The sequence below is a fragment of the Choristoneura fumiferana genome, chromosome 10 (assembly GCF_025370935.1).
Source record: "Choristoneura fumiferana chromosome 10, NRCan_CFum_1, whole genome shotgun sequence".
Taxonomy (NCBI): Eukaryota; Metazoa; Arthropoda; class Insecta; order Lepidoptera; family Tortricidae; genus Choristoneura; species Choristoneura fumiferana.
The window spans coordinates 10,586,118-10,597,349 of record NC_133481.1 but is presented as its reverse complement, the minus strand read 5'-3'; the positions used below and the strand labels follow the sequence as shown (position 1 = coordinate 10,597,349).

Here is an 11,232-nt window from a genome sequence, read left to right as displayed (position 1 = left end):
TTCGGCTTGTGGAAACCGTCAGATTATATATTTTTCGTAATTCTTGATCTTCCCTTCAAAATAAAAAAAAATTTAGCCACGCTCGAGAATGTCGAGATGACGTTTTTTTTTTTACAACTTTTTAGCCCTACCCTTCTTACGTCACTCTCAAATTGTCAGATTAGTAGAATATACACGTTTTAGTATGTAAATAACTCATCCTACCTTAATCTGACGCGCTCGGAATTTCAGATGATGGATTTTTTTACTAATCTGCCTTTATCTTTGACGAGCGGCCATGTATATGGGGCTCATAGTTGTGGAAGGACTTAACCGTACAAGGTATTGTATATTAATCTGTCGCGCTTTAGTAAATCCCGAAGTCTCTTCTACTATGATCAGAATAAAATTCAGAAGTTTCTTATTCATGATATGAGAGTATGTATTTACGACCGAATATGTATTATGTTGTACATTATATATTTTGACCATATGCGTTTATTTATTATTTATATATTTTAACCATTATATTTTCCAATTTTCGGTATTTCAACTGTATGAATTTCAACCGATACGTATTTTAAATTTATACATTATAATACGTACCCATGATATGATTATTAAAACTAATTGGAAAATTCAATTGGCACAGATTTTAAGAATTAAATACATAGGTGTAGGGAACACATAACTTATAAAAAGCAATTCCAGTAATGGGAAGTGACGTCAGTGATGTGTCGATCAGCGCTTACACTAAAAATGAGGGCAGTGTGACACTGCTCAGTACCACTACCATGAGTTTACAGTGACCGTACTCGATAGCGACGGCGTAAATTATTTGTATGGAGAATTGTACAGCGCCTCTACAAATAACTTACGCCGTCGCTATCGAGTACGGTCACTGTATACTCATGGTAGTGGTACAGGCATGTGTTAAGTATACCTGTACCTGTACATATTATTTACTCAGAACCTACACCACCTACACATCCTTCATGCTAGCTCAATAAGCAGAAATTAAATTCACATTACACTAAATATTTTATGTTATTTTTATCCGAGAACATGAACGTGAAAAACGCGTAGTTACGACTAGAACATCGACTTGTTGGTTTCAATCTTTGGAGATTCCCAACAATGCACATTTTAAAATTAAAAATATCTAAAAACAATTGGCTATCACCAATGAAATCACGAGAAGTAGGTAACAAGAATTCTTAAAGCTACTAGAATATTAAAACAGTCGTATGCAATGCGATATCCACAGGGGGCTAAATGTATATATATATATACATATTATAAGAAATATAGGTGGAAGCTGGCGTTCTAACTTGAAGCCGTATACTCTAAGAATTAGATATCTGTATCTTGTATTTGACTCTATCAACTCTTATCTATTATGACGTTAAATAGACACCTGTATATATCAGGGCATCGGGCATCTCATTGCTGGATAAGCCATTTACCTATCGTGGATATCGCATTAGATACCATTAATGTTATTTAATATAGTAAGGTACATAGTGACGATAGATTGTCGAGCTTTTTTCTTTGCAAATTAGTTTTGCTAAATCGTAACGGCGTGCAAATGAAATATGCCCGTTTTACGTTCATTTAATTTAATTATAATACATTAAGAAGAACAAGCCTAGTACAGTTTATTTAACTATTCCAATTTTTAGTTAACATAATTACCTAGTAAGAAGGCGAGAATAGACAGAAATATTGTGACTATAACAGCTTAAAGACCCAACAACGAAATAAAAATATCATTTTGTATTGCCAACCATCTACAATAACATTCCATGTAATACTGATGTTAATTCCTTCGCCTCATTTGTATATCCAACTGATGCCAAGAATATTTAATAGAAGTCGAAAACTTAACGACGGCCACGAGATGATACACTACTTACTGGAGCCAATAAACGTCTCGGAACAAGGAGCCGAGCGTTGCCTCTTGCGGGCCTTACGACACCAGGGGACTTTAAATCTGCCAAATGAGAGGCATATCCATCACTTAAAGTTGTTGCCATATGATTATACTTTTTACTAATACGCCCGATAGCATATATTTGCTTAGCGGATAATCCACAGTTATTATAGACGCTAATATCTTTTCCAGACCCGTAAGCAGAATGCAGGATAACGCCGTGCTCATTTATAAGGCTTTTCAGATGGGCTGCTTTATGCCCTAACGGGTCTGTTGAGAATCCGTCTGAAAAGAATACCAATCCATGCGGGAAGTTGTGTTCTGCAAGCCATGACACAACTTTTCTTTGTTGCATGTCGGGTCTACCAGTGATGTACAAAATGAGATATCCTAAATCTTGCCAGAAGCGCACGACATCAACTGCACCGGCCCTCACTTTCGGGTCCCGACCGGTAACAGAAACACTTGCAGTAAAAGAACCATCGATGCTAAAAACTACGCATTCAGTTTCGGGAGGAACAACAGCCAGATGGAAACTGCAACTCGTATGGTCACCTCTTACTACAAGTCTCATAGGGTATATACCGCAACCAACGCTCTGTTTTTCAGTTAGCGAATACGAGATCCTACCAGTTTTATCAGTCACAACTGTTGACAATAACGTCCATTCTCCAGCTGGAGGGTCTTTCATCATGTGGATGTCTACTTTTTCCCCAGTTAAAGTAATCATATCCAACGGACCATACATGAATCTAGCTGAGAAACTTTGTAAGCACCCTTCCTTGACTATGACGTCGTTAGCTCTATGATTTGCAGCTACATTTTTTAGTTTTACTGAAGTCCTCTTTTTTATCCACTTTTCTCTTTCTTGACCAGGGTTAAATGATTGGCTGTCTTTATCATCAGAATGGCCATATAACGCTAAATCAAAATGACCGACCTGTCGCAGAATAAAAGCTATAACATCAGAACTTTCCCAATAGCTCGCATGGAACAAATGTGGCAATGCATTCATAGGAAAATTTGTTAAGCCCTCTGGGCAATACAGGGCGTAATCTAGTCTTTTAGAGCCCCACCATTTTTGTTGCAGTGCGTTCATAGTAATGAGGGGAATGTTATCAACTAAGCCACTAACGGTGCTTTGCATGGATACTTCGGAAAGCCGCCTCAGCACTGGAGTTGGGGGCATTTGCAAGTGATCTCCAAACAGCTGGGGATGACTTTGAATCAGTTCCATTAAATGGTACGGTTGACCATTACCTAAAGGATATTTTGCATATCGAGCAATGTTTATAGGAGGTAAATTAGTAAATCGAGCTGAAAGGAGAGGTTCGAGTCTAGCAGCTACTGGATCAGTTGGATGGAATAAGTTAAATACCTGTTGTACAGGTGGTTTGGCAATATCACGAGATTTATCATCAGAAATTTTTCGTGACGCTACAATGACTGACAATGGACTACCAAATGTAAAGAAGTCACTGACTTCAAATTCAAGTTTTACTTGGTTATCACTTGTTGAAGATGATCTCCTTCTGGGCGTAGGAGCTTGTAAATGAGATTTATTTATAAAATTTTCAGTTGGATCATTGGGAATGGTGATTTCAGTGTCTAAAATGCTGTTTTCGCTATCATGTCGCGACTGATACTGTAAAGTTCGACATAGGGAGTCATAAGCCAGAATAGACCCTACGCTGTCACCTACTATGCACACTTGACCACTAAATCCTTTACCGTCACTTGACTTAATGAACTCGTTATAAACAGCGTTAGCAGAATTGATAGTTTTTGTAACAGATTCGGCATAGTCTGGAGATGCTGTGGCTATTAAAGGAATAGCACCAATAGGAATAAGATCATTAGTTAGAGATGGAGTTTCTACTGTAGATGGTGAGCAATCAAAACTATATGGACTTAAAGTTGATAATATTCCAAGGCTTTCTGTGCAAACAGATGGGCACGGAACTAACTTTATTACTATATGACCAACAAGAGTCGGATAGTGTTGGCGCATGACTGACTCAAAAGCGCCTTTGAATGTAGTTACGTCTGATTTTTTAGCTGTCATATCAATATTAGCATCTAAAACGCTACCCCCGTGGAATACTAATATTAAAACAGTAGTTTGGCATGAACCATGGACTGGTGTGTCCGGACAACCATCGATGCTCTGATGGCTTTGCAATGTTCCGATCCTGCGGGAACCTCTTTCTGAAGTAACTCGTTTTAGAAAAGATGGATTAAAAATACTGTCTTCCTGATTTTGATCTGCTTGTGTCGGAGAAATATCAATGTCTCCTTCATCGAGGGAGCACATTGACGACCATTTGTTAAACGACGACTCAGCGTCATAAAACTCGTCTTCAGATCCAGTTTCAGTTTCAGATTCTCTAACAAGAGTTTCCATACGCCAGTTAGCTGCTTGCGCTTGCAAACTCTTGATAGATCCAGAAGACGATGATCTAAGATTCGATTTTGAGCTTTTGTGTTCGGATGGAGGAGTTCCTTCAGGGCTCAAATGCTTTTGCATCCTCTTTTCCATATTATTCTTCTTCGTCACTATTGGAGTTGGCACATCTTCGTTCTTTTCGAGACTGCTCATTGTAGCGGCCAGGGATTTAGAGTTATCCTCTGAAATATCTTGATCATCACTCGTATCTCCTGCCATCTTTTTCTGCAGTGCAAGCTGAGTTTGTCTTTCAATTTCTCGTATGTCTTCCATGGTTAAACCAAACCATTCATCTTGCCAAGCCCACGCTTGGCGATGAGCGCGTAACATGGTTTTCCGTAAGGCGACATCGTGAATAAATTTCTCTAATTTCGTTTGCATACCCCAATATCGGAATTCCACCTTACATAGTTTGTAGGCACACATTAGAGATTTTCCATTTGGCAATGGTTGGGGTTTTCCTTGAACTTCTTTCCAATAATCATCTAACCAAGTTTCAGACAAAGGACCTCTATTACATTTTTGAGAGACAAAAAGTGTTGGGTCTTCTTCTCTTATGTAATCGGCACCATAAAGTTGGTCTTTCACAACATCAATCATATCAACTACCCTATTTTTTAAGTCACTGCCAGATAATTTGAAGACATTTTCTTGGTGGCCATTATCACCGAAGTAATAAGTTTCTATTTCTAATGAGAATTTTTCAACAAATGGACATGTGTACCTTGTTTTAGTGTATGGATAAGCATTCCAGGCTTCTTCAGATACTGTTAAAGCTGACTTTGGCAGTAGACTTTTGAACCATCCTGGTAAATGACTACCAACATGGTATATTTTTTGTGTGTACTGACCTTTACCTCCAGGACCATCTTCATATGGCTCATTGACCAGAATTTCAACACCACTACCTTCACCCGAACTTTCTTCTCTGCTTTTCTTTGCAATCATATACAGCTGCGCAATTCTATACTCTTCTACCGTAAGAGGTAAAGGAATTCTATACTCTTTTATCAACATTTTGACTGTTTTTGAGGGTCAAAATTATCTGAAACAAACAAAGACACGGATGTCACAAATACATTAAACTTCTTAGACTTTAACCATTTTTAGGGTTCCGGAGCCAAAATGGCCAAAACGGAACCCTCATAGTTTCGCCGTCTATCTGTCTGTCTGTCCGTCCGTCTACGGCTTTGCTCAGGGACTATCAATGCTAGAAAGCTGTAATTTTGCACGGATATAAATATGTAAACTATGCCGACAAAATGGTACAATAAAAAAAAGTAAAAAAAAAAATTTTTTTTAGGGTACCTCCCATAGACGTAGTGGGTGATTTTTTTTCTCATCCAACCCTATAGTGTGGGGTGTGGTTGGATAGGTATTTTAAAACCATTAGGAGTTTGCTTCCACGATTTTTCGATTCATTGATTTTTTTGCGAAATATTCAACTTTAAAGTGTAAATTTTCATTAAAATCGAGCGTCCAAGCCTTCTAAAATCTATACATGTGTTTGGAAAAATCTGAAAAAATTCAGGATGGTAGTAAGTATATCAAACTTTCAAGAAAAACTATAACGGCTAAGTTTGCTTGAGAATTATTAGTAGTTTTACTCTTAAATAGCAGCCTAAGGTATAAAATATACCTAAACTTGGAAGATTCCGTATAACATACGAAATCATTAGAAAAATATTACTTAATTTTTTCTTAATGGCTACGGAACCCTATTTTGGGCGTGTCCGACACGCTCTTGGCCGGTTTTTAATTTTATGATTATGTGCATATGGTAAGTACCAACAAGGTTATGCCCTTTACCTACTCATTTACATGCCTAATGATGAGAACCTATTGCAATCAATGTAATAATAAATAAATAAAATAAATATCATGGGCACTTGACAAAAATCGACCAAGTCCCAAGCAAAGCTTACACCATGGATACTAAGCAATGGATAAACATACTTAAATATAGATAAATACATACTTAAATATATATTAAACATCCAAGACTGGAGAGCAATCATTTGTATTATTCATAGAAGTTTGTTGATTTGAGATATGAGATTTCTTCAAAGTACTGACAATACAAACACTTTAGGATGTTGTTTCCCTTTCAAATACTGGGTGTTGTATTAAAACATGAATTTGAAAATCTTATGACACCTTGGTTTGCCCACGGCCCACAGGTTCAGAGTTGTCGCTTTCACTTTAACAATTCATTGTAACACAAACAAAACAGTCCTACCATTATGTACAAGTCCCCCTGGAGTAGGTTGTATGCATATCCAATTTATTAAGTGTAAACAAACCGATTTCATAAAAGTTCTTGTATAAACACTCACTGGATCTAATCAATAACACATTTATCTATAATTTGTGTCTTTTAACTAGATGTGTAATCACTTTTTTCCCCAAAATTCACTTGATTTGAATATTTATTTTTTATTTGAAAAATCTTCGTCAAAATCTGACGTTATTTCTTGATTGAAACATGTCTATAATCTGTAGTAGCATAGACTAAACCCGGATTTTTTATCCCACGGAAAAATTGTAAACAAAGTTTCGTCCTTGTCAGTGACATTTCAGGGGGGTTTCAAGGTATGGGCCCGCTAGAAATATTATATAAAGTTCTGTTGTTGCCATGTTTTTTTCTACTTTTGATAAAAGAGCCGTTTTACAGGAGACAACTTACAAGTCGTCTTTTGACCAAGAAGTACTCAGACCAGAGTCCATCCTTTCATACAGAAATGAACAAAAAACAACAGCAAATGTAACAATGAACAACTTAACTGCAATAAAAATATAACAACAATGTCGACAGGAAAAAAATAACAGAACAAGAGTCACTGGAAAACGATTATGAATTCAGTCTCGAATGTCAGTGCATTGAGTCGCATCAAGCGGCCCACAGCTTAAAAACCCGGGTGTAATACCAGGACAATAAATAAAATATGCATGTGAAAACAGTACTCTCTTTGTAAATTAATATATCAAAGCGTAGTAAAGCCAAAGTAAAGATTTTCATCAGTAAATTAAAATATTTTATCTTGATTAAGAAATACAGTTTTTTAATGGGAAGTTGATTTCTGGCAAATGTGGAAAGAATAAAATATCTTGAATTCTGCAAATGTTTTTTGATAACGGCAACACCTTTGTTTACATTTTTTCCAGCGTTTTTTAGCATAGAGATGGTGGAAAATTCGACATTTAAAAAATCGATTAATGCGCGGATGATTAAGAATTTCTATTTATTTTTGTTAAAATTAAAAATAGTTACTGCTTTTATAATTGAATAAACAGTCTTTGGAATGAAATCAAGTATTGTAAATAATAAAATAGACGAAAATACTTTGATCTATTAAATTAATAAATAAATTGATTTACTGAACAGATTAATTATTTTGCAATAATAGGTTCTAGGTTTTCACATCATTGAATGTCTGTGTTCGGATAAATGGCGTCTTTGTTTACGCTTTTCACAAATTGGATCAAACTACAATATAGTCTATGACTTACTATGCCATCATGAGAAGAGCTGTTTACTACCTTTAGCAGATATCAAACTTCATCCTTCAATTTGTGTTTGGAACATTGACTGACACATAATTATAAATGATTGAAAGCACTCAGGGACATAGAACTAGCAATTATTAACTTTTACTGTCTAAAATTTGGTGCACATTATTAGTCAGTCACTTAACTAAAATATATAATATATTAAATAATAATTGCTGTTTAACTACAGTGCAATTTCACTTTCAGGTACATCAATTTGGCGTAATTTTACTAAGTGTATTTGATATTCCATTAGACTAATGGCAAAACAGCTCGTCGTTGTATACAAAGGTCAAATACAATAGGCAATTTATAAGCACCTACTTGCGAAACATGTTTTGGTACTCGACGTGGATTTATTTTACCTTTTCCTCAAATTTATGTAAAATATACAAGCTCAGCTTTATTTTATTTTATTCCTCTTGTAAGCGATAATCAACATAGAAATAATATGAATATACTTATTTTAGATTGCCAAGATAAAATAATACATACCTGACTTCACATCTTAATAAAATGTTTATAAAATATCACATCACAACAACGACACATTATTACTTGCACATAATTTATTGCTTTTTAACACAAAACAAACCCCTGTACGGAAAACTACGGGTAAACCTCTCGGTTATACGGTGAACTTTGACATTTTAGACGCGCATGCTCGCACGGAGCACGAAGCCAAATGTCAAAACGCCCCAAGCGCCTTTCCGTTTATTTATATTGGCATATATCCGCTCTACAATAGCGTTCTGTACTTTACTACATGAGGAAAGTTTTGTTACTATTTCTTAATTAATATAATTACAAAGTTTTTTGGTTTCTTTTTAAAATTAAGTAGTTTTAAAAATTTATTGTAATTCGTCCCCTATACCCACGACAAAGAGATGTGGTGAGGTGACAGGTAAAAGAGTGTACGTAAATCGGAGCGCTGTAATGTTGCCGATTCTGCGTAAACGAGGACCTTATTCATAGTTACACCTTATAATACGTCGTTGTTATGATGAAACGAAAGATTACCTACACTACGCGTAATGCGGAAATAAGTAAAAGATAAGTGCGTCCGCGGTTTTCGCTACGCATTCATTAAAAAATATCACTTATATGTACAGTCGAGCTTATAAACTTGTGAGCAAAAATGTGATCAAAAATATCTGAACACGACTCTATGTTAACGGCGGGCGTAGAAGCGTGTTCAGATATTTTGATCAAATTTTGCTCTCAAGTTTATAAACTCGACTGTACATGATATCAGCCCGACGGATACCGTATTTTCTGTCTGTGAAATGTTAAATTGCAGCAACTATGAATTTTACCCAGTTAGTCCTAGATGATGGACAGGGGGAAATCGATACCCGCCCATGGCCGCTGGCCGCGATACTCCCTATAAAACGGAACTGTTTACCTACATATACAATGTATACCTACCTAACACATACAGCTCTATTCTATTATTGTAGATCGTTATTGGTTCAGTCAGCCAGACTGCTTTGTGCAGTGGATGATAGAGCTATAAATAAAATAAATGGATTTCTCCATGTGTTCATTATAGGCGGGTATTTACCTACCTTTAACCCCCGGTCCTCACTTGAGGCCATAAAAAATTGAACTTTACTTTACTTGATTGATTGATGATTGTGTTGTGTTGTTTTGTTTTACGTCGGGCCTCAGGTGTAGGTAGTGTCGTCCCTCCTGTACTAACTGCTGGGTTCACATCAATATACGTACGCCATGAGGATAAACGAAATACACATTTGTCATGGTAGTGGAAAGATGAGTCGACCAGTTATTCTACTCTTATTGCAATTATATATGTAGGTACGTATACTATAAACATGAGGTCTAGCCTCTCGCCCTGTGGCTATGCCACTTTATCTGCTTTGGTTTTACCTGGTGCTTTTCCATCTCTAATATTTCTGAATGGTCGCCACCTTATGTACACTGTAGAGGCAACTCATGATTGATATTTGGTTGCGGCACAGGTTGCGGTATACCGCCTTCCAATGGCTATGCACCTCAAGTATCTAGTTGGGCATCGATCGACATGCTCCAGTCTAGACAGGGTATGATTATGACCCGGTGACTGTATCATATGATATTCATTAGTCTCTCAGCCGGACGAGGGGGCTTTGCTCCCCCCGGAGACCTCCACCTAATAGCCTCGCCACGGTTGCTCCAACTACATACTGTCGACCGTGCCAGTGTGTTTCCGGACCACACTTCCAATGGGAGCGCCAGGCTTTCCTGTCCAATGTCCTTGACTACCAAATGTGTCGTGCACTGCAAGATTGGACTACCCGTATCGAAAAGAACATTATCTACACTTTAATGGTTTCCTCATCTTTCCACGTATCATGCACATACGTCGACATCTAGATATGCGATAGCAAAGTTAACAGTCACCCGGGGTGTTCCAATGGCCGCGAGGCCTCCTAGAAGCTCATAGCTCCTAACTCGTTCATAACACACCACATCTATGCTCCGATGTCAAAACCTGCCTCGCTCCTTTCCCGTAAGAAGCTCTAACGTAAAACCGTGATTAAATAAACCTTCCGTGATAGTTTGAACGTTAACTATTTACCTACCTAGCGGCTCTGTGTTATATGTACGTACAGTCAAGGAAACTGAGTCACGTACCAGGGTGGGACCTTTGTGCTACTAATGTAATGTTGACATCCCATACATCTGCCAAAGAAATCATAGCGAAATTGGTTATGAAAAGGTTCCACCTTGGCACGTGATTCAGTTTCCGTGACCGTACAGTGAAGGGCATAAATATACGAGTAAATATCTATACACATTTATTCTACCAACCATAAGGCTGATGTATACATATATTTGGCGCTATGACTGTATAGATATTTATGCCCTCGACTGTACCAGGGTGGAAACTTTTCATAATCAATTTCACTATAATTTATATTTAAGTCAACATGGTCATTGACATAAGTCACAAAGGTTCCATCCTGGTAGGTACGCGATTCAGTTTCCTGGACTATACTTACCTAAAGGTAACCTTGCAAGTTTTTCAAAACGCTAAAATTAGATATTTTTTACCTTTTCTACCCCTACATTTCAATAAATTTCTAAAAACTTAATTGATAAAAATCCGTTATAATTATCGAATCCGCTGATAAAACTGAGGAGAACAAATTGACATCCGTCGGGCATACGAAAACATTTTATTTTGGACCAAGCAGAAATCGAGCTGAATAACGCAACGTATAGTTAAATAAGTTTTTTTGGGGTTTTGGACTGCAGAACTCATCTGGTAAAGATAACATTGTTCTATTATGGACCCACTACAACACCGACCACCTACCTG

The 11,232-nt window shown here is 37.0% G+C and overlaps 1 protein-coding gene across 3 annotated transcripts; it reads right to left on the bottom strand.

Moving 5' to 3' along the window:
* Nucleotides 1-502: 502 nt before the first annotated feature.
* Nucleotides 503-8,599, bottom strand: rdgB (retinal degeneration B). 3 transcript variants are annotated; one of them, XM_074093463.1, is made up of 2 exons: nucleotides 8,403-8,599; nucleotides 503-5,403 (listed from the first exon to the last, which is right to left on the bottom strand). In XM_074093463.1, the coding sequence occupies exon 2, from the start codon at nucleotides 5,373-5,375 to the stop codon at nucleotides 1,863-1,865; it is 3,513 nt and encodes a 1,170-aa protein (XP_073949564.1). In that variant the 5' UTR covers nucleotides 5,376-5,403; nucleotides 8,403-8,599; the 3' UTR covers nucleotides 503-1,862. The 3 variants fall into 3 exon arrangements, with proteins under 3 accessions (XP_073949564.1, XP_073949565.1, XP_073949567.1); XM_074093464.1 differs by lacking the exon at nucleotides 8,403-8,599 and adding an exon at nucleotides 7,045-7,067; XM_074093466.1 differs by lacking the exon at nucleotides 8,403-8,599 and adding an exon at nucleotides 6,598-6,619.
* Nucleotides 8,600-11,232: the final 2,633 nt, after the last annotated feature.

Bases quoted from the DNA above. Each gene is read 5' to 3' on its own strand.
- rdgB (XM_074093463.1), bottom strand. From the start codon at position 5,375: ATGTTGATAAAAGAGTATAGAATTCCTTTACCTCTTACGGTAGAAGAG.